Source organism: Cebidichthys violaceus, unplaced genomic scaffold (genome assembly GCF_023349555.1).
Source record: "Cebidichthys violaceus isolate CVI_PGR_0920_01 unplaced genomic scaffold, fCebVio1.0.p SCAF_5, whole genome shotgun sequence".
NCBI classification, from domain to species: domain Eukaryota; kingdom Metazoa; phylum Chordata; class Actinopteri; order Perciformes; family Stichaeidae; genus Cebidichthys; species Cebidichthys violaceus.
In genome coordinates, this window is record NW_027176705.1 from 3,175,436 (window position 1) to 3,199,501 (window position 24,066).

Sequence of the window (24,066 nt, forward strand, 5' to 3'; positions counted from 1 at the left end):
TAGTACAATGGATGCAGTACAGATTAGTTAATGCAGTGAGTATGTACTAAAAGTAGAAAGAAAGCATATGTAATTATGAACACACTGATGGATGTAAACAGTGCATGCACTATTTAAGATGTTAAAATTGGCTTTGTAAATGTGGAAGGAAATGCACTCAACATGTTTGCTGAACCTCAAGGATACATGCAATGGGTTTTGGTGAGAAATACTGAATTTAATATTTTGTGTGTTTACAAAAAAACTCCACAGGGCACCTTTTAAGTTAGTTTGGTTTTCTTATTTACTGTATTGACATACATTTACAGTCCAATCCAAGCCACAGAGTATAGATTGCAGGTGGTTGAGTTATAAATGCGTACTTAAAAAACGTTCAAGACACATGGCTTTACAAGCCCAAGGCTTATTAAAAAGTTGCATAAAGTATTCTTATAACATAACCCAGTTTGACAGACCTGCAGGTCACTAACACACCATTCCACATTACTTCAGTTTGAATTGAGAGGGCCTTGGAAAGCAGCCCCCAGGCAGCTCTGCTTGACATGCCCTCCCTTTTCACTGGCAGCACATATTCAGCCACTGGGCTCTCCCAGCGGTCACACATTACCGACTAAAGATATGTAAATAGAACATTCATGTTGCCTTCATTATTAGATGTGGGTCACTGGATAACTTCAAGAGCACTAATTAAAAAAGCTCCCAGCACATCATTGCTTAGTAGTTGCACACACACTACTCAAGCACTGCACTCATGTTCCTTGCTGGTTCAGCACCATACCATAAGCTACATGTTTGTGTTTTCTCCAAGGGTGACTCTGAGAGATAGTGTTGAAGGCCAAGTTATGTACAAAGTCTTATTTCCTGTGGTTGCTTCTTTCTCTTATTTCCCACCTTGAACATGACAAAGGGTTAGATTCCAAAAGGAGATTGTCAGTTGCTGAGAAACTTTCTTCTCTCCTTTTCTCCGTCCTTTGCCTTGAGTTTGGGAAGGAACTCATCAAAGATGTGCTGCACACTGAGCTACTTTTGCAACCTCTCAGAGGTTATCTGCTGGTCCGTGAGGAAAAGGCCAACCGATCATTGTCAGAAGAGATAGAAGAAAAAATAGCAGCTCCTAAATCATTTGGAATAATGAATGTTGTCACAGTTAATAAAAGCAGTCAAACCACTCAGTGCTGTGCATCACAACAACAGGCCAAACCCACTGTTGGCTGGTTTGCATATCAGACAAAAGTCACAGTGTAAGGACTGCTTTTGTGAGAACACTGGGGTACTTTAGGAGTGAAGGCAATCCTTTTCTTGGGATGAGCCCCCTGTACAGATGCCATTTACATCCTCCTGCCGCCGCCCCCCCCCCCCCCCCCCCCCCCCCCCCCCCCCCCCCCCCCCCCACACACACACACACACACACACACACACACACACACACCCCCACCACCCCACACACACCCCATTCCCCCTTCTGTCATGTAATCTACGCTCCTCTGACAGCACAGCCAAGGCCCGGTGGGAGAGTGACTATCCATCTCACTACCCCAATCTGCCTCCCCTGTTTGGTTCCACATGAGCACTCAGCTGCTGTGACTAATTAAATAAAGCGCTGTGCCCTCTGCTTCCTGTTAGCCATGGCAAGGTTGGTGCACAGAGGAGGAGGAGGAGGGTTGCCGAAGGAGGAGGGGACACAATAACAACTACCAAGCCTGTAATGACGCTTAGGTCCATGAGTCAATAGGCAAAGTTCCGTTGATGCTGGCACGACCACTTTACCGTCATTGTATTTCTCACAGATCGTTCAATGACACAATATTGTGAGCTCAAGTATTCATTCTTGTTTGTTTTCCTCTGTTTCAGCCATGACACTACTGAAAAGCTAAGGCAGAGAGAATAGAGGTGAGTACGGTTCCAATATGTCTAAATGTGTCTTTAAGTACACCTCTGTCTCTACTCAGTACTAGCGCTTTTTTTCTGCTTATCCCAATTGCCTGGTATTCTCAGCAGTAATGCTCTGGAGGACACAGTGCCTCTGTAGGTTATGGGTAAGTGCTGCTGTAATGAGGCTCGGCTGCATTAATTCAGCAGACAGTCGGGAATATGTGAAGTCTTGACATTTTGATTTCAGGAATCACAGGGTCACTGGCTGATATGACAAATCAATTTGATTTTTATCAGGCATGCAAACACAAATTCCCTGCCCTACTCAAAGCCACTGTGAGAGTCTGATTAATGGTACACATTTGAGGTGTAAGTTGTGTCTTTCTATTTTGTTCTGTCTGAAGCATATTCTCTGTCATCCTCATGACGTTTTCAATCTGCCAACTTGCGCTCGTGAGAAGCTGTGGCAGACCGTTTTGGTGTACACAGTAAAAGCCTAACATAATAAGTTTAATAGCATGCTTTTTATGGATGTTTGGCCACTCTGGCAATTTACATTTACAAGCAAATCTCAGTCAAATATACCCAGCATTAGAGGAGAGAAAGATATTCTGCAGAACTTGCACAATATCTCTTTTTTCCCGGTTGGCATTGGTCAAACTGACACATTGTCACTAACTTAGATGTATAGTGAAAAAAGAACCATCTGAGAAGCAGTCATATGAAACTGTTTGAAAAAGTCACTTTTTAAAAAAATACGTGGCATGTGATTGGATGAACCATCAGTCAATCTAATCTCTTACCAAAGCAAGTCGGGAGAAGAGTGAAAACATCAGTTTTCTCCAACAGTCTCCATAGAGAAAAGCATTCAATGTCGTTCTTTGCACTTCTTTCAATAAAGAAATACTCTCCAGTTGTGATATAACTGATGCTATTGCTGCATTGTTGTTGTGAATGAGCAGTCGCCTCTCTATGTCGTCTTACACACACCTAAGCCACGCCTGTAGCTGCCAGTAGCTTACCAAATGTATTGGTTAAAGCACTGTTGGTTGAGTGACACTTGAATACAAACAGATATCTATAAAGATATAGCGAAGTATAAAAATGTCCCCCATAGTAGCAACATGAAGCATATTTTACAGTTTTATGCTCAATTATGGAAATCTCTAAGAAATATATGCTTATTGAAACAAATACACATTCCTCAGAGCTCAAAGGCAAATGATACTCTTCATATGTACTGTGACCAGGCATTCAGTACCATGGACAGTTCCTCTTCTCACACAGTAGAAGACGGTGCTTGAAGGAAGGTGAGCACGCTAATCTCAAACGTCCTGTTGATATTGCTTGTTGACATGGATAGATTTCCTATTTTTTTTAATGATCACTTTTTTTTGCATTTTTGCTGTTATTGGACTGTCCATACTGAAGAGGCAGACAAGAGTGCGCTCCGACTTGTATATATTTCTGGGTACTGGTACTGTAACTGGCCTGCTTGATTTGAACTGTGTTCTGTATTAGTAGATAACCCAGATAAACAACCTGAAAGAAGAGTGTTGATAACTGGGAACACAGACAAACAGATTAATAACTGGATTTTCCCTGTAGGACTTGTGGAGAATCGTTATGTAATCTAAGAAATGTGTGACAAGACTGAGAGTAAACCTCCTCGGTACAGCCACGTTACATGGAATCATCAAATAATATATACCACATGCTGTATGGCATCTCTGGAGTACTTGATGAGAAATGCGTCTCTCATGCCTTTTTTCTGACATCACTGCATCTCCCTCTCTGTGTGTTACATCCTGCTGGGCGCATGAAACGGTGGAGGTGGACCATTTTGCCGCAGTGTGGATTGACTCTCTCATAAGTGTTTAGACTGGTCAGTCCTCCCTGTTTTAGCTGCTATTCACCCCCCATCCAGATGTTGCTTGGAGACCAGGATATTTATACTTTATACTTGATCCAGTTATACTCTGTTTCTATCTTTGTAGGAGTCTTAGGGCCCTCACTTATGTTCTGCTATTTGCGTATCATCACCTGGTGTTGGGCATCATTCTTGAATTGATTTTTCTTTAATACTTCTTCAGTCTCCAGTTGTGTGAACAGCTTTCTCTTGACCATCTTGAATGTTGGGTAGCTAGTTGATTCTCAGAGAGCAAATATGATGGTGTATATTTGCCCCCACTTATATTGTCAGACTGCACGTTGACTGCATAGTTGTATTCCCTGTTTTTGAATGCCTTTGCTGTAGTAGAAGGCTGACCTGGACCTAATTGAAGCAGCAGAAATACAGCGGTAGGCAGGCAAGCATTTGCGATAGTGATGGGAGCCAGGGTGCTGGCAGTGTTGGACCCTGTGGCCCTCGGGGAAAGGAATGCGACACTCCCACTGGCCTCATGTTCACTCAACCATGGCCAACCTGTGTCAGACACTATATCCCTCCCTGGACCCAGCACATGGACCTTCTATAGGCCAGGAAAGCCCAAAACCTTGGAGCTATTTTTGGGAAAGCTACATTGCTGTAACCAACAAAGGACTTGAGTCAGGAGGGAAGGGGATATTTTTGTGTTCAAAGCTTTTTTCTCTGAAAAGCAAAATATTTCTGCCTTTTTCGTTGTGACATTTTAGAGGCGCTCCATCAGTTTTGATTTGAAAGATAATATTGAAGTTTGTGTCACAACGGCGCTGGAGTGATAACAGATGGTGTAGCTGTCTTTTGTCAGAAAATGAGACACAATTTGATAAGTTTAGTTATTGGTAAATAATTCCTGCTATTTGGGACAATTTCAAATGTATTCTGCCAATAAGCGAAACCTGTACTAGAAGTCCCCACCACTGTTTTTAAGAGTTACTTCACTACTATCTCTCATTAACATACAGTGTGGACCTACACTGTATCTGTTCACTGTTCCTCTTAGTCTTACTTTTAATAACCAGCAGTTTGGTGTCAGTTGTCTGAATACTTTTTATTGCGAGGTTGGACAGTTACAGCTTGTTTTTATTATACCCTGACTGGTCATTGCCATAAAGCCCGCAGCATGCAGAATGTGTAGAAGATGATGGAAGGTGCAGAAAGTAATTTCCTGTAACTAGCCAAAATAAAGTCTGGCCAGTATGAGTCGAAGAGAGGACATTTGTCTTTACTGTAGTATCCACTGACCTTCACCGAGACTGTTATTGCTAGGTAATATCCTGCAAGCCCCTCGACCTCTCTGCTGCTGAATCATCCTGGATCAATTATTCTACTATTTGTGTGGCGGTTTTTCTATCGATTAATACATTTATGCAGAGTGCAGCATATCTTATTTAATAGAGCCAGGCTCTGCATTTAATTAAGTCGTTTGAGAGTGAGGCGGCACTTTGTTTTCATAAACATTTGCCACATCGATATATTTGTTCATTCGTGACTTATGTTCGTCCACTCAAACTTTTATTGTTTCATTACTGGCAGCCCAGCACAGATAACATAGTAAATGGCTAACTGCAGCACACTCAATATTTTGTAGATTGTAGCCATCGTTAGTGGCTCATACTTGCTGTGTGCAATCATAAATACTACATACTGATCATTATGGCAACGTTGTGGTTCAGGGAACTTAGAGATTAGTAGAAGTCGTCGTGTTGAGTGAATAAAACTTTCCCCTGTTCTTCTACCAAGAACAGAACTATGTAAGCAGGCTTTAAAGGAGGGGTGTCAGACTTTCTTTAAAGTAAAGTGTGATTTTATACCCATAACCTTTATTTATGTAGGGAGATGGTTGGTTGGACAAATTTACCTTCCTCACCATGAAGAGTTAACTCCTTATAGGCCAAGCCCACTGAGTGAGTCAGCTGGTTATTTTCCAAAGTTCTCTTTTTAGTTTCAGTTTGCATTTCCCAGTGGAAGGATACTCAATGATTGTTGCGTAACCACAGTGTGGAATAATGCTGTTGTTCTTTGGGCGCTGGAGTTAGTGCGTCACATCACTGACTCAACTGACTAAAAAGAGTAATGTCTTTGAAGTAACATTGTCTAGAGAAACCTTACAACTTTCCAGGTGAAATTCTGCATTGGGCTGCTAAACCTCTGTTCATAATTTCCAATGTTCTTGTTAGTTCCTTTTATGTGTAAAAGGTCAATAGAGAATGGTATTGTGCAGAACCTTGGCCTCGACATAGATGGCTGCAAATGAGTAAATATTCAAAGGCAGACATGAAGGGAATAAAGAAATGAGGAGCAGCATAGACGATCCCCGTTATCTGCCTGATGACTTTTGATGAATTCCAATGAGATTCCTTTTTTTTCCTTTTTAAAGATAGGTGCAGTTACTGATACATAATAGCCCTTTCCCAGCTCTTTAAGCAGCGTTGTGAAATATTGATTTAATTTGCCCCTATATATTTACTTCAACTTTGGAGAATATGTCCCGTTGTTATAGTCCTTTGCAGTAATAGCTCAGGGTTTACTTTGTTATAGTTTTAAGTACAGGAGGCATACTATAGGCACAAGTCAAAAAGGGGTTAAATGGAATGAAATTTGAAAGAAGAACACTAGTCTAAATTAAAAGCCTGCTGCTAGGTATGAAAGATGGGATGTGAGTTTTTTAGACTAGGAGAGATAGGCTCCTCCAGTTGCTCTCTGCTGTATGTGTCAGGTGAGGCCCTGCAGACACTGATGATGTCAGACAGGACACTTATGTTGGCCTCTCTCCAGGGAGGTGTCTTGAAGTGGAGTTTGACTCACTATTCCAGTATCTGTGATCTCTGCATTATTTATGCTTTTGTCTCAGACATTTATCAGCATTTTTATACCTTGCAGCCTCATTCTACAGTACATCTCCTGTGATGGAAGAGGCTGCAGCGATGATAGCCTCTGAGGGAAGCCAATAACTGAATATAGTAGCTCATATTGATATCAGAAAACTGTAGAATGGACAAGTGTGCTGCACAGCAGTCTCTGCATACCGTTGAGAACCTTGGCAAACATCTATTCACATCAAAATAGTACATTGAAAAATAAAATATAACGAGGAGAATGCTGCGCTGGCTCCTCTTTCTTACCTTCATATTCATTTTTTAAGACATGAAACTGGTAATATGTGAGCTGTGGTAGGAGTTGCGCAGCCACTGAATCGCTGATCAATGACAGCTAATGAACACGGCAGGAGTTCTGCTCTGTTTGCCTCTCGACAGAGAGCTGCCTTCTCTAGAGAACTCTTTTTCTCCTGTTTTTGCCAGAAAAGCACAGGAGCCTTCATTCAAACCAACTGCCTCTGGGCTCAATTAACTACCACAGATTACTCATAATGCAGATGAGAGACTGTATACAGGATCAGCGGTGTGGTGATGTTGAAAAACACAAAAGAAAATGGTGCATGCATGGATACAGACAACTGGGACACTGTGGTGCTGAGACATGCCATCAATGTATAGTTGATAAAATCTGCTCCACAAAAAAGGGCCGTAACAAGCAGAATAATGTCCTGTATCTACTTTAATGAAAGTGATTATACCAATAATAAAAACAGACATTTTCTGCATGCACAAACATATATTCTTTGCAGTAATGTTATGGACATCAGATGGAGCAATGAAAACTGATGTATTAAAAGAAAAAGGCTGTACTGAATCTATAGTCTCCACGATAACCTGTAATTCTTTTTAATGCATATATATATATATAGACGCAAGCAGCAATAATGTATATTTTACAATGCTGTTGTGGGCATTAGAGAGCTCTATGGTGATGGTTTGCTTTTTATGTGGCCACCAGTCCATGGCCCTTGTCATAACATATTAGCATCACTTAACATCTCTCACTCAGGCCGATTGCTGCAAGTTTTCCTCCCTACCAAAACGTCTGCTGTGGCGATGTGATGATGTCTGGACCTTTCTCTTAAATCTCAGAATTTTTGCACATTGGAAATGTTCAATTCACGGAAACCAACAATGCTTAGTATAGTTTTTTAATCTAAATGAGTCACAAGTAGCGGTTTTAAATGAAACCCAGCCTATTTTTTTTTTCAAAGGATAGCTATCAAAGAGAGTCTGTTCAGCACCGGAGAATTTACAGATGGCACAAACCTAAATACTGAACAGTCCTTCCCCCCCGACTGTGATGGGAATATGCATGCATCATATTGCCTATTGAATGGTGAGAGGACTTTTATGTGTAGCTTTTTGAAGTGTTTTCACATTATCCTGAAACTGCAGGAGAAATTGCACATGCTCATATAGTGGGAGCTTAAACTTGCATGTCTCTGTATGCCGACTAACTGCCTCAGTGTTGTTGTGTTATTTTGTGTGTTTTTTACTGTAGACGTAGAGTAACTATGTCAAACATGCAGAGCTTTTGAAATGCACTTGATGATACTGACTTGAGAATGTTGTGGAAAGTGTTGTCTTTCAACTAAACCATCAGAAGTGACAGTTTTATTGCTTCACATGCAGCTAATTAGTGGTGCATTTGTGAATATTCAACCTGCCAGTCATTTAGAAATTTAATTTTACTCTCATTTACTCCTGTTGGACATTATTTCAAATGACGTATTCCGACCACTGTTTATAACTTTTGGCTTTTTTTTTGGCTCATTGCTGTCTCATATTTAAGCAATTACCTGATTGTCTGTGTCATTTCCATTTCTACGTTTTAGAGTTGGCAACAACAAGGTGTAGAGACGCAGTAGCGAATCAGCAATTGTGCATCAGGCATCACTGGCCTAATGGTATAAAATGAGTCCCAAACTATTTTACACATCATGAAACATTCTTGCATGCAACACCATTAAAACATCATTTAGAAAACAACTAAAAGATTTATTTGCAGAATGCAACTAAAAATGGTAACTGTCCATCTACTATGGTTTGTGGTTGTGGTGTCACTGCAAAGGGCCACATTGACCTCCCTGCATACCAATGATGGGCTGAAGTGTGCGATGAAACAAGGCGGAACGTAAACTCATGAACATGTCACAGTCCTTTAGCCGCTGTCAGGTCTTCTCAGTTCATCCTATAGGGTGACAGTCACCTTCATGCTGCATCAGGGAACGCACAGGTGGAGGACGGACGTTTATGTCAACCTGCGCGACTCTTAATATTCATCAAGATTAACATCCTGAGAATATTAGTGGGTTTTGGGTAAATGACTGACTTTCCTCTTGATGAGTCTGGCATCCCAGTGTGAGCACACAATAAACTGTGACTTCTTTTCCACTCCTTTTACCTTCCTCCTTTCTACTGAATCACCTCGCCTTTGGGGCTTACCACAGGAGTCTCTTCAAATGATCCTTAAGACTGAAGTGGAGAATCAAGATTAATGCACTTTCACGTCCCACCCAGGCTCCAGGGGAAAAAAGTCTTATAATTAACACCAGGGGGCTGCAGGCTGCTTTTGGAGAGAGGTCGAGGGCGGGGTTCCTCGACCGTAGAAAAAGAGCTGATAAAGGTGTGAGATTTTTAGAGGGTGATGTGTCCTGTTGCTTTGGAATAATAGTGGAATGGTAACAGAATGGCCTGTCAGAAAACTCACTCTGGCTTATTATTATTGGAAAAAAGTGGAGGGGCCCGTAGCAAGAGCTGCAGCACATCTGCATCATTCATAGCTATCATTGTTATACGTTTTGACCGATGTGAATTATCACTGAGGCAGCACTGCGTAATTGCCTCGAGATTATCAATGCCACACTGGCTGAATCTTTTCATAGGCAGCCATACAGGGGAACGTCTGCACTTTGTTAATTGAACGGCTTAGTTTTGCAGGCTGCCATTTTTGCACATGGTTTGTGCGGGATGTCCCGGGTCATACTAGAGAAGATTTTCTCTGACCATTGTAGTGGAAATTAAAGTATTTCCTTGTGAGAGATCTAAAAAGTATCTCAAGCCTTCTGTCTTTTAAGGATTTATTACAGGATAAGATATAGACAAATTATAAAAGAATATTGAACAGATTAATGAACAGATTAATCTAACAGAGTCATAGATTACGATACAGCTGTATAGCAGAGAGCGTTCCTTCACCCATGGTTGAACAAAGGAAGACTCTGCCTTCGCCGTAAAGAAGGCCCTTCTTAAATGCTTGTCTGAGTGGAGTATCGTCCTCCTCAGCAGAAACTACGTATCAATCAAAGTCCAGCTGTCCAGTTCCATGTGGCCTATGGATGTTTATATAAATCAGGTAACCATCTGTTCTCTATAAGGCCCTATCAAATGGAAGTTGCCGCCCTTTGTTCCCATGAGCCTGTTTATCCAAAGGCCAAAGTTCAAACTAGACAGAAAACACATGATCAACGAATCTAAGTAAGAAATAATCATTAGAAGTTACATGAAACCAATTTTCCCCCGACAACCATCAGCTCCCAAGTACTATCTCCAACCTTTATAATGGGAAAAAAAAACTAAAGGGTGCCTGTGCGTTGGTTTGAGACGCCGAGGACAAAGCAACCTGGGAATAAGACCAGTTGGCCTGTTCGTGCAGGGATTTCTACACATTTCTGCAACACTGTTTTCTGTTAATTAACTTGCTGCCCCATCCTGCAGAGCAAATGAGACAATGTAACCACAAGGAAATGTATCAGTCCTAAGTAATGCTAAAGTTAACATTTAAAAGAGTGATTTGAAAAACAGACACATGCGTTTCATTGACAAGAGTTGAATGAGAAGATTGATACCATTCTTCTTTATGATAAATATAATGCTGCAGCCAGCAGTTGGTTAACTTAGCACAAAGACTGAACATATCTAACCTAACTACATCCAATAGTAAAACAAACCCCCATCTCAACACCTCTTAACCTCACAATTAAACCGTTATATCATAATCCTCTCGTCTAACTCTCGGCAAGAAAGCATATTTCCCAAAATGTTAAACTCTTCCTTCTGTTTGGACCTCCCATGTGGGTGAGTAAGTGAGTGTTGACCAATTATACAAAGTTAAAACTCTACCAGATCCTGCTGGTCTCACCTGAGTGTAAGATTTGGTTTGAATTTAAATCTTTGTTTCCCATTGGACGAGGTCCGCTGTGACACGCCCATAACATAACAAGCGATATTAAAAAGGACGCAACGCTCTGGCCTTTCTTCTGCAACATCAGTTGTAACTTTACAACTTATAATACCGTCTTCAACATTGCAGGATGAGTAACCGACTGTCTTTTGTGTTCTGTTCTCTGAACATTTTTGGATCCTTTTAAAAATGTGGGTCTGTCCCCTGATGCCATTGTGTCCAAGAAATGAGAAATAACATGACGGAAAAAAGGGAGAGGAAAAAATAAACTGGCCTGTAAATACCTGTTAGGCCACTGTCAGATGTAATGATCGAAATACATATTCTGCTAACCTTCACCTACCACTGCCTGCCATTGAAAATCCAAATTGAATGTTTTTATTAAAATCCTTACCGCATGCTTTGAAGCTTTTACTGGTGTAGGGTTGTCTCCCTCTCCATTTTGTATCAAAAGAATTATTCATTTTGTGTCACTGCATGCAAGGGAATGTTAGTTAGCTAACAGTGGCAAAACACGTTTGTCTCTACCTGATGTGTTGTTTCAATTACTATGTTTTACTATGAATTATTGAGCACGTTTAGATGTAAATATGAATAATTACCCCAATAATTACCCCAAACATTTTTTATTTATTTATCCATTTGGCAGTACCTACGCAGCCCACTAGATGGCGCTCTCAGGCCCACCAGCTGTTGAGAATACCTAAAATAAGGGATTTGTTGTAATGTAAATGCATCCATAAAAGCAGATCTTTGAAGTATAATTTTCCATTCTCACACAGAGAAATTGTCACGGTGTGTTTGATGATCAGGTAATGATCTTTAAGTGTCACCAAGTTTAGCTTCTTTCTCATTATCCTGAATACTTCTCCAAGGTTATTCCCAAACATTTACTTTCATAGTCCCATGCCTGCTGTTTGTCTTTGATAGTTACTCAGATTGTTGTTGTTTCCGTCTGTGTCAAAAAGCAGGAGGCCTGCTGTTTTTAGGTGTTATGTTACACAAGTATATAAATATCAAAACGGGGCAAAGTTACCGACAGGGAGAATGAAATATGCCACGTACATTTCAATGTAAATGAGGAAAGAAATGGGCACGGTGTGGATTTACAACGGTTCATTAGATTGAATCCACTGTGCCGCTGTATCTTTCACGTGAACAATCTCCTATAGCCCGAGCAAATTAGTGTGCAATCTCGTGTACCAGCTGTAAATGAATCCGTCCATCAGCTTGTGTCTCAGGTGATGGAGAGCAGGAATGGTTCTGCACTGTCTCGGCTGCTTTGGATTCTCAGACGGAGCGAAGCTGTTTGTTAAACACTTAAGTTGGAGTTTACTTTCTGATTGCCTGCGTTAACAATCCCAGACAAAATCTTTTTTTTTTCCTTCTCAGGGTGGTTGTTTTGTAAGATTCTAAATCACTGTGCTGCAGATGTTCATCCAGTTTCTCCGTAGAAGTCTTTCATTTCACCTCTGACCTCTGGACTCAACGGCTAGCGAGACTCCTCTTCGAAATACAGATCTTTAGATCTCTCTAGGGGAAACTAGGGGTATTTGAATCTGATGCAAAAAATGCATGTGTGAAAAGTGTGTTGTGTTCATTTGGCTGATGGATAAGTTGGCAAGTCGCATTACCCTCTGACAGGGAGCACATGGAAGCCAGAGTGCAATTTTTAAATGTAGTGCTGCTCCATAAAACAGATATTCTTCTGCAAGTGTTGCAATATGCAAAGACTTGAATCATTTAGAATGACAGACTTTAATAACGAAGCTGTTTTGAAGCTGTTAGCAATTCCCCTTAGGGTTTTATGTAGGATTTAACCACATCACACCAGCCTGTCATGTGTAAAATGTAATAAAGGGATGATAATGATTAGGAAGTAGGAGAAGCTCACTAGCAGAACTATTTTTGTATCTCTGAGATGAAATATTAGGATAGACACAGTGAGTGCTTCAAACGCGAGGATACATGTGCGAAGAGACAAAGCTATTCAAGTTTACAGTACATCTAAATCAAGAGTGTATTCATGACAGTTCTAGACAAGTGCAGCTAAGGTCTTAATGGGACACGGAGAATGAGCAGGGTATTTATGTTGGATATCTCTCCAGGAAGCACAAATTAAACGATCCCAAAGTTTACTGTTTTCATTTAGAAGTCCAGTTGCATGCAGTCACAGCTGACCGACTTGAATGATGTATCTAAAAGCCGAACCTCCAAGCATATAGCCAACTATATTGCTTTTAAAAGCTTCAAGTAGGAGAGCTTCATGTGTGACATAATTAAATTCCACCCAAGTTAATTCAAACTGTTTAATGATGCAGGGAGAACAATTTCTTTCGCTGTGCCAGCGGTGGGTTGGTCCGCGGGGGCTACGAGTGAGGAGAAGCATTAGAAGTTCAGAAAGACACTTGTGATACAGAGGGGAGGATGTGCAGATGGAGACAGACTTGAAGGTTGCAGCATCCTTGGAAATGCAGCTTCCTGTTGGTGTGACTGTTCATTTAATAATGCCAAATTTTATTTTATTTTTGTTGATGTTTTTCTTCATTATTTTACTCTTATTTATAAAGATGATAGTAGACAATTATTGGTAATATGCACGTGAGACCACATTTTAGTGGTGGGAGTGCCTTTGATTTTGCTGTTGGTTACTGTAACCATCCTGCAGTGTTTCATTATTTTTCAAAGCTAATAACCTCTCCGACTGTGAACAGCCTGACATTATACGTATTGTGTTTTTGTGTCTTTTTTTTCCAGGAGTCGGGGCTAGACGGCGGGGAGGAGATGAGTCTGGCAGGTAATCCCACTCCATCTATCCATCAACCTGGAGACTATTTCCAGCGTCCCCTACAGAATGTCAAAGCCTCGCTGAGCAGCAGATGAGTCCATCATCCTCTTTCTAAGACTTTCCCTCAAGTTTCCATCAAAACACATAAACACATCATGTGCCATTATTTTCTATTGGCCTCCGTCCCTTTTCCTGTCAATGGAGGGTCACGGCAGTGAGTGAACACAGTTGAGTGGGGTGCCCTATGCAGCATACAGAGGAGAAGCTCTGTTTGAAACCCACAGGATGTGACAGGATCCTTCCTCCGTCGATGACATCACTCTGTATGGGCTGTGATGGGGCATGTGCCAGCGATCTCCTGTCTAATAGGAAGTGAGACAATTAAAGAGATGACCCTGCCTCAGTTGCCATCACTGTCTCTCTGCCAGAGAGGGAGTTTGGCTCTCCCATTACTCCTGCACTTGCTAATTAGCGTCTGTCGCTGGAGTAACTTGTACCTGTCAGTGTGTGCCGCTCTCCTATATTCAGTAACTTGAGGGAATTGAAATTGAATGCCAGCTAAGCTCCAACAAACTGCAAATGGTGCATGGGATACACCCTGATTCTCTCACTGACCCGACAGCCTTATATGTAAGAAATTGTTTTTAATGAACACAGAGTATCTCAGCGAGTTTTTACTGCTGGTGTGGAATTTTTCATCTGTTCCAGACAAGGGGATGTACTGGTTGTTTTATTGCATTTCTTTAGGTACTTAAACAAGTCCCTGTGCCATATGTCCATGTATGAATGCCAAAGCCATTTCTGTTCCAGATAACCCAGTGCCTATTTACATTAAAGAGACATGGTGAAACTGCCTGGTCATTGGTAATTATTGGTCCCATTCCCGGGGCCACTTTGTGCTTGTTCAGGCAGAACAAGGTCGAGTTTATTACAGACGTTTCTTCACCCACAGGATTAGCCATGCTGCTCAAATTCATCCTTCCACTTTTCCATTAGTTGATGTATCTGCCGACTAGACTATTCTACATAATGAGTAAAACATGAATTATGGTCAAAGCAATACAAATATTTCATTTCCATGCAGATCAACACTGACATGTTGAATTGTTCCCAGTTAGACGCAGTCCTATTTTAGGGCTAATCCCTCTCTGTTTGCAGATGCTCAGTCATCCCAAACATTTTACTTGTTTTGAATAATGGATTTTCTCTGTGATTGTTTGTTGCTGTCATATGTGAAATAGCTACCTTGCATCAAGTCTGACTTGTATAAGTAGTGCAGAAATACCTCCCCAACACACACATGCACAGGAGCACACACACATACTGTGTCCCCTTGCTGAGCTGGATGAGACTGTTGATCAAACCCCAGGCTGTGCCCAAATGCGCAGATCTCTCTGTACAGTAGCCCTTGACCTTGCTGTGTGTCCTCGTGGCCCAGACACCCGCCTGAAATTAAATTACAGATTAGTGGCTCCAGGCCCAAAGAGGGGTTTATTTGGTTGGCCCCTCTCTGAGAAGCACTCATTCTGGGACTTGAAAAAAATGTGGTGGGATTTAAGGAAGAAAATGCCTGAAAATGTCTGGAAGACATTTTCTTCTGACTGTGAGCACTGGAGCCAATGGTCCCCTAAAACGGAAATGTCTGCAAAGACTTCTAAATCTTACATTGCAGTTAAGAAGGGACATGGGGCAAGTGTAAATTTGGGATTTGACAAATGTGAAAAATGGTTTCTTGGAAGCAAAAGAAAAGTAAATTAGAAAGAAAACCAAAGTCGGACTGAGGGAACTCTGATGAAACAGCAGCTCACTGCTGAATGAACACCTTGGGAATTAAAAAAAAAATTATTCTTGAGAGACAAAAGAAGCAAATGCCAAGCCCTCATTAATTTGGAAGTCTGTCAAGCCTTTCACAATCCTTAATTCCAAATTACATTTACTTCAGACAACATTCAGATACGAGTGACCATCAACTGGTTACTTTAGGAAAGGTGAAGGTAAGACAACTGTGTTAATAAAGTTGCTAAATACAACTTCTAAGAATAGGTTCAGATTTCTTACTAAAAAGGGTTGCTCGCTAGACTGTGATCACTTCATTACCAGAATGGACAGGACTGATACCTATATAAATGCACATATGGGCATGTGGCTATAGTAAGACAGGCTTGATTATTCCCAGTAGAAGGCAGCACAGCAGCTCTGTGTAATCAAATGTACATCAGCGTAACAGGCAATGTTACTCTATACTTACAAATTCAGTTTAAATGTGTGCAGATACAAAGCACCATGCATCACAAGCCTGCTGCAGTTGACTCCACCTGCCAACTACAGTTCTTAACTGAACTTACTTCACATGCGTAATTGTTCGCACTTAATGTCAGCTCTCACAAGAGGATAAATAGTTAAGATGCTAATGTCACATTTTTATTTAACTATCAAAATAAAACCCTTGGCAGGGTTTGGAGTTGCCCCACAGCCAAGCCTTGGACTACTTCACACACACAGCGGAACAGTTCACAGATTACATTGTCTCAAATTCAAACACCCCGACAGCTGGTCACGGGTTGGTGTGGTGTTTGCATGTACAGGTACAATTCTTACAAGTGTGAGTTTGTACAAGTCAAGAAACCCAAACAGAGGCAAACAACAGAGATTTGTCCTAGGCAGCACAGATTTGGGTAAATATGTGTGTGCTCACATTGGCAAAAAAAATGAATATGTGCATGTATACCAAGAGACAGGAGTCAACATAAAACTACTAGTTTAAACTGCCACACTCATACATATAGGCACACTTCACCCACTAAGTTGGAGCATTTTATTGGGAACACATCGGTTGGCTGTTAGTGCCCAAAAAACACAGACTGAACAAACACTCCAGCTGTCAAATTCACTCAAATAGAATTAGGCAAAAATGTGCTATCAATGCAGACCGGATCAAACAGTTTCTTGGAGCGTGAGAGAACACCAATGCAGCTATTTTTCAGAAATCTCTTCACACTCCGCAGAGCTCACATACCCTGGCTCAGACTGTGGTCCAATCATGCAGTAGATTTATATTAGCACTTCTGCTACTCTGCATTTGACTTGATTTGAACATGAGGTCCCAATAAAGTAGTCACTGAAATGGGGCCAGATGTGCTCCTAAAATTTAGTACACAGTAAATGCTTAGTGTGCTCTTTAGTAAATATCCTCCTTTACCCCCCCCCCCCCCCCTTTGTTTAGCAGATACTTCAAGGTAAGCATGTACGTACATCCTTTCAATACTACATTCATCATTTCTTTCCCCTCTATCAAAAGTGACCTCAGTAAAATGGAGAGGAAGCAGCTGTCAGCTGGTGGCCCATGTTCTGTTTGGTATAGAACACCTGAGGTCAGTGGCTCTCAGTCCAAGTACTCCACGCCCAGAGCTCTGTCGGTTCTATTCTAGCAGTCTAATCAGGGACTGTTTCACACCAGGGACAGCAAGTGAATGCAATTAAGCATGCGGTAGTAAAGAAGGAACCAGGACCAGGATTGAAGACCACTGTGTAATTGGTTTATTCATGGAATCCTGGGATACTCTATCACAAGTTATCAAGGTGCATGTAAATAGCTTGGGCTGTGGCCAGCAATCAGTTAACTCTGGATGTAAGCGTGGTGTGTAAACACTTACTGCGAATTCTGCTCACTGTGAGCATCCTTGCATCATTTTTACGATCTGCTGGGTTTGTTCACCGCTTAAGGAGAAAACACTGCCAGCATTTTACGCTGTTTTATTTCTCCTGAGGAGGCTCGATAATGTATTTAGTATGCAGAGGCGGGAGCGAACATAAAACAGGCAAATCAACTGAGATAGTGATCCACCATTATGAGGTTTGGAAAGCTGATGCTGTGACCAATATTAATGTATACATAAGAATTTTCATGTTACATTTAAAATACATGTATTAGTTGACATTAATTAATCCAAGTTTAACTTAATTTCAATTCCAATTTCATTCTAAACATTTTGGAAAAATCAGCTATTGACATAACTTCTAGAATAACTGAAATTATTATTACATGCTTTTTCTATGGAATTATTAAAGGATTGTTTCAACAATGAGATGATTTGATAGTAGATGATTTCCATGATAGTAGCGTATTTCCAAAAATGTCAGGCTATTTGTCCAGCTCTTTATAAGGTTACCAAATAAGAAAACTAAAAAGTAATGTGTGACAGGAACATTGTATAAATGGGTAAGACATAAGTAACATGATCATTATAGTCTAACTTTGGGTTTTGGGAGTTAAAGTAGTACCAGTGCAAACACCAGAACAAATTCAGACAAATACACCTCCATGTTTCATTAATCACTTTTTTGGTGAGATTACACAAATGAGTTTAAATTACTGACCTTTAATTATACCTCCTTATTAGGTCAGTACGTATAATTTGTAAGGATAGTTGGGAAGAAAAGCTGTACGTCCCTACTCGTATATCTTCAAGGACAAAGGAGTTGCTTTCGAGGTTAGATCAAAATTCCTTGAGTGAATCACATTGTGAAAGTAAGAAAAGAAACAAAAAAAACTTGAAAGCAACTGAATTCATAACACTCTGATCCTCCACCTTGAATGGCAAGCAGCCTTACTGGGCATGAGATGTTGACATAAGGATTTAAGGGAGTAAGAAAATGAAAGTTTCTGTTGGGAGGGCAGACATGCCAAGCTACAATGAAAGAAAAAGAGACAATTGCGGTGCTGAGAATTAAAGCCTCAACCCAACATTTTCAAGAATACCAGCTGTGAATATATACACAGGGATTTCTGTATTGCTTTCAGGTTGCGCTGTCACGTCGGTCCTTTTGATATCTCTACCGTTACTCTGCTGCGTAAAGACAACTAATATTTGCATCAGCGAGATAGAGGATAAGATCATGGATCGGTACGGCACTAATAATGTGGTGGGCGTTGTACTGTCATGGTGAAGAGGAGGCTGGGCCTGAAAGAAAAGCTCTTGGTTTAGCTACAGATATCTTTCGAGAGCTCTGAGTAATTCTCTGTAGTGACAGAAAGGATAAGTTTGCGTGTTGAATCACAGCTCAGAGTTGCTCCCCTGCTACTTTGCATCAAAAGATGAGGTGGTATGGGCATCTAATCAGGAAGCCACTGGGAATCTTCCCCGTGGAGATGTTCAGGGCACGTCAAACTGGGAGGAGACCCCCGGGCAGATCAAGAACACAACGGCATGGGCAGGTCTTAGGATTCCCCCCCCCCCCGCTCGGGAGAGATGTGGCTGGGTCAACAAATCCAGGTAAGCAGTGGAAAATGGATGAGTGGAAAACTAAAGTTTTGGGCTATTCTGTAATGTCAGTTACTGAGAATGGGTGCATTACCTACTGGGTTAGTATGTACCACTGTTCTTCATCTAGCGCTCCTTTCTCTCAAAAGGGTTTTGAATCTCATTCAAAATGATTACTAATAATATTACTAAATGAGCTTTAAAAGTAGCGAGGATGTGGTCAGTGTGAATAAGTAAGTCTGCTATGCTGAATGCAGGGTCGATAGAAAAGTCACTGTTAAGTGTCATTTAATTTTGAATTGAAAATCAACTTCTGTGAAAAATGTTAATGGTTATAATTAAAATTGCACTTACGCTCCTTTTTGCACCCATGCTTTTTCGTCTGACTGAACAGCTCAGTTGAAGTGCATCCATGTTTTCGGGGTCAAAAGGAGCTAAGGCCAAACTCAGTATGACAGTTACGGGGAGATAAACACCTCACCAGTTCAGTGTATATTGTGAGTGTTAAATGGTTTATGTAATTATTGGTAATCAGTCACAATTGCAATAGAATTAACCTGAATTTTGAATTGCAGCCAGACATGAAAGATGAAGGAGATGTTTCCCCCCACAAGCAATTGCTGTTCCTTTATATACTACACTCAAAAATCAAGCACACATGCACTCATATCAGTATGCAATCTGCACAGACTGTCTACCTACACATTGAACAGGTGCTAACTGCACCTGACCTTTTTACACTTATTCTGTTGAAAGCTTGCCCACTGAAATTGGCATCAATCCTACTTTTGGCTCCTGCAAAATGAAATAAAACGTCCGAATCCCCCCTGCTAACTGAACTTGGCAGTACAGTTCATCAGAATACCATGATTTGCCAAACAAACGAGTCACAGCGCATGCCCTCTACACCAACATGGACACATGCTTTTTCAGTGCGCTGCAATTTCAACGAGCATTCTCTGATCGGTGTTCTGTAAAAAAATGCGAAGTCAAATTGTGCCATGCTGTACATGTTAGTCTCTAAAGAAGCCAGTAGAGACAGGAAGAAAAGGTCAGCTGGCCGTGATGTTCTTTAGAATCAAAATCAAAGACATGTAGGTGCAACGAGTACAAACGATAGTGGAGCTGTGCCCATTGAGGGGTGGACCCCTGGAGTGGTACAGTATAATATGTAGTTGACTGGAAATCCCTTGATACTACAGTGAACATGAAAGTAAATACCTTAATAATCAATGTCCATGAAGTCAAAGCTCCAACAAAGGGGAGCTTTGTGCATAGAACAAATTCAAAGCAGTCATAATGTATTTTTTACTTACATTTTTTTCTCTTAACTTTGCAGATAATAACACTACTATCACATGCAGGTTCCAAACACAAAATAAACACAAGTAGTTCATACAGAAGGACAATATGTGAATGAACAGCAGCTTGAACAACATAGTATAACCCAAATACTTCACAATACTGGATGCATACATGACCTCAGGCTCAAAAAGTATGGCAGAGATCCATTCCAAAGGTTTTATAGCTGAGATATTCAAACAATAAATACCAAATTCATGACTCAATATTTACACTTAAAACCGCTCATTTATATTTAAGATGTACAAATTGTGTTTCGGATTACACCCTTTATCCATTTCTATATGTTTGGATTTTAATAAAGTAAAAGCATTTCCTTGTAATGGCATTACAGTTTAATCACTGCTTGTCTGTGTCACATCATGTTGGGACATAGGATACCAATATTTACAGTTCATACTTTCCATTTCAGGTTCATTTTTAACTTTATTGATGTACACCACAGGGGAATAAATCTGAGGTTGGTATGCAGAGCCTCTGAGAAAGATACATACCATAGACACTTTGCATTAGGGTCCCAAGGCTGAAGATTTGTCAAAGTGAAATCAAATGAGCTGCTGATTCTTGTAAAGCAGTGTTAAGAATGGGGTGGAAGGTTGAACAAAGTGTCTGACTTTGACACAGGTTTGAGTTCCATCTCCTTTAACAGTAAATATTGATTTATTCCCACCATGAGGGCAACTTCTCCATGACTTTAACTAGTGTTAGTTACCTAAACATTACCAGACCTTAAATGAAGTGAATTTAGCTTTCAGAGCATTGATATAGCAGCAAACACCTATTTGTTCTGTAATGATATAGAGTAATGTCTACCTGAGCAGGGAAGGAACTCTCCTTCTGTGTGAGTTGTTATCTGAGCTTCTCCCTGCTTCGTTTACATAGCCGGGCCGGCCAGGCGTGCTTTTAGTGCATGCTAGTACACTGTAGCGTGCCCCCCGAGCTAGCTCATGGCCGCTGCTCTGTACTGCTATCATACAGTTACAGCTGATAACGGCGTATCGACCGACAATGTTGCCACGAAAGTGTAGCCGGTTCCCCCTCAGATAAATACTGTTAGCTCTGTCAGCACTCTGTCAGGGCTGTTAGCACCGTTAGCTGTGAGCTGTGAGTTGTGAGCTGTGTTGCCATGTTGAGAGCCATTAAGAGGCAATCAAAATGCTCCAAATCCCATATCTTGCACCTGTTAACGTAGCGGTCACCGATCAGAGAGCACTTGTATGAATTTGTAATAGTTATATGGGTAGTTATGGTGGGCACTTAGAAAAAGACTAACAACATACAAGTAATGATGAAAAAAACACCTGTTTCCACTTGACCTGCAGGAAGTGATCTTGGACACTACCTCACTCTCTTAGTAAAATGCCAACGATACCTGTCCATTTTTTCTCACTAGGCTCCTCAAATAAGGTTTAGCTCAATTTATTTATTAAATATTATATTATGACAGTCATTCACTGTAAATTGCTGGTGTTTTTAGTTGTATAGCTAAGTTGTGTAACACAAAAGCTTTTATTTTTTGGTGAAGCCACCCCAGTTGCTTTACCTTAGAAAACTTGGTCAATATAATATAATAAATGCACTTAGAGCAGACTTTTCCCTCCTGCTTGTCCATATACAAAATATTGAATACACACAAGATCTGGATTTTATTTGTCTCCCAACTGTACTGTATCTGCTCAGAGTTTTAATATTTCATAAACAATGATCAATCACCTACTGCATCGAAGAGCAAATAAGTAATGACACTCCTGCTTGGCCAATGAAAACTGCAGCTTTTATTGGACTCTGTGGTTGCATATTTGATTTTTCTCCTAAATTCTATTTAAAATCTCATTACCTTTAATCAGGATGAAGTGATATCATGCTAGATTCTATTCCTTTTTCAAAACAGCTTCCTCAGAGGCCCTGAAGTAAATCACTGGTCCAAACTTGGGAAAACAAAAGACAGTGCATAAGCAGAGGCTTATTTTAGCAACTGAAATGTGTGCTTTGTCAGACTCATTCAGTTGTGCTGGGCTAGGCCATCCCTAATTAAAGTGTTCTGCTCTACAGAGTCCCTGACTGGTCCTGAGCATGCAGAAGCTGTCTTATTCTTTCCATCCATCACATCTACTGTAATTACTTTTGTTTACAGTGGAGGAAACGGCAGCTGTCTGATTAGAAGTTATTGAGGAGATAACTCATAGGTAATTTAGAAATGGCGCTCAACTTCTCTCCTGGATGCAGATGAATCATTTCCTGTATGAAGTGTGGGGACGATGTAGAGACGCTCATGGAGAACGACCCTGACAAATTACCACAGGGCTGTCAAATCTCCAAACCATTTTCCTCTTGAGGAACATTGTTGTTTTCTTCCAATGGTGATGATGATGGTCTCTCTGTTCCTGAGGCAGAAATAAAAAAAGTTTGCAAAACAGTGTAATTAGTTGCACACGCTGTTCAGTTTTTTCTCATAAAGTGAAGGAATATTCTTATTGTTATATTATGTTGAAGGGCAATCTCAGTTCCCAAGTATTTTATGCTTTTAGTGAGATGGATATGGAGATACAGGGTAATAATAATATATTTAAATTGTGGATTGAACGCACATTAACAAACTGAGAACCAACCACGAGTCCCACAGTGTCATGATTGGTTCTCTACGACTCAATGTTTGACAGAATACACCATATGACTATGCTATATCACAAGATTGTAATAAAAAAAACATGTCTTTTTGTGAAATGGATACTGAGATTTACATTACCGATATAAAAAATGGATGTGCAATATCAAAATGGCAAATCGATATGCTATACCCACTTCCAATATGGGAAATGGATCCTGCAGCAGAGATATGATATAGAATTTTTTTTTTTTTTAATTCATTGCAGATTTAGAAAATACTGTAGATATTGCCCCAGTAGTACCTGTATTTTGGTTGGTTTGGTTATTAAAATTGAGCATATTTCACGTAATGAACATAATTTTTATACATTCAGAAAGATGCAACAAGTGGTATTATATAGTAACTTATTGATGTTGTATACAGTGATATATCAGTCAGTTATCACATAATAACATATACCAGAAAGTCATGATGTAGTACATAGGTTTTCACCCCACAACCCTGCTCTACCACTGAGCCACAGTCGCCCCAGTTGTTATTCTTCAGAATCTATATTGTTATGCTATTTCACTAACTCTTGCAAATTTGCTAGTCACAACATCAGTGAAATCCATGATTATTCAATATTTGCACATTAATCAAACAAATGTACCGTCATTTATTTTAATATCCCTTTTAAACACAATTTTCTTTCATCTTCTTGAAAGCCAAAATTTGACACATAATTTTTCTGTCTGAGCTATTGCAATAGATTTTGGACCAAGAAAAGCAAATTGATCGACTTGTTATTTTAAAAAAAAAATAAACCACACCAAAGATGGACCTGGTGTTTAGAGACAGTGTGGTCTTCAAGGCTTTCCTGTTGTCCTTGAGAGCTGAGTGGGTTCACTCAATTAATGGCTGTAATTGGACTGTTTGGAATATCAGCACTGCTAATGTTACTTTGACAGTGATTTAATTTGACATGTTAATCAATCATCAACATAGTTGGAGCACCCACTAATATGTTAACAGGGGATAAAAATAGCATTTATATTGTATGCAGACAACGGTGTAGCGCACAAGGCATTGTGTATGATCATAATATATTAGCACTTTGATTTATTTTTGCTCTTTCATCTTCAGCCATTGTGCCAGGGGTGTTTGTCTCAGCAATGGAGTCAAAAATAAAAGAAAATGTCATAAAATA

General features: G+C 40.3%; 1 protein-coding gene across 1 annotated transcript in view; it reads left to right on the forward strand.

Moving 5' to 3' along the window:
• Positions 1–14,501, forward strand: part of cd276 (CD276 molecule) — a 64,764-nt gene extending 50,263 nt beyond the window's left edge. The window contains exons 7-8 of the mRNA XM_068731073.1: positions 1,852–1,890; positions 13,616–14,501. Coding sequence (XP_068587174.1) covers positions 1,852–1,874 — 23 coding nt within the window. The 3' untranslated portion in view covers positions 1,875–1,890; positions 13,616–14,501. The remainder of the gene's footprint in view (positions 1–1,851; positions 1,891–13,615) is intronic.
• Positions 14,502–24,066: the final 9,565 nt, after the last annotated feature.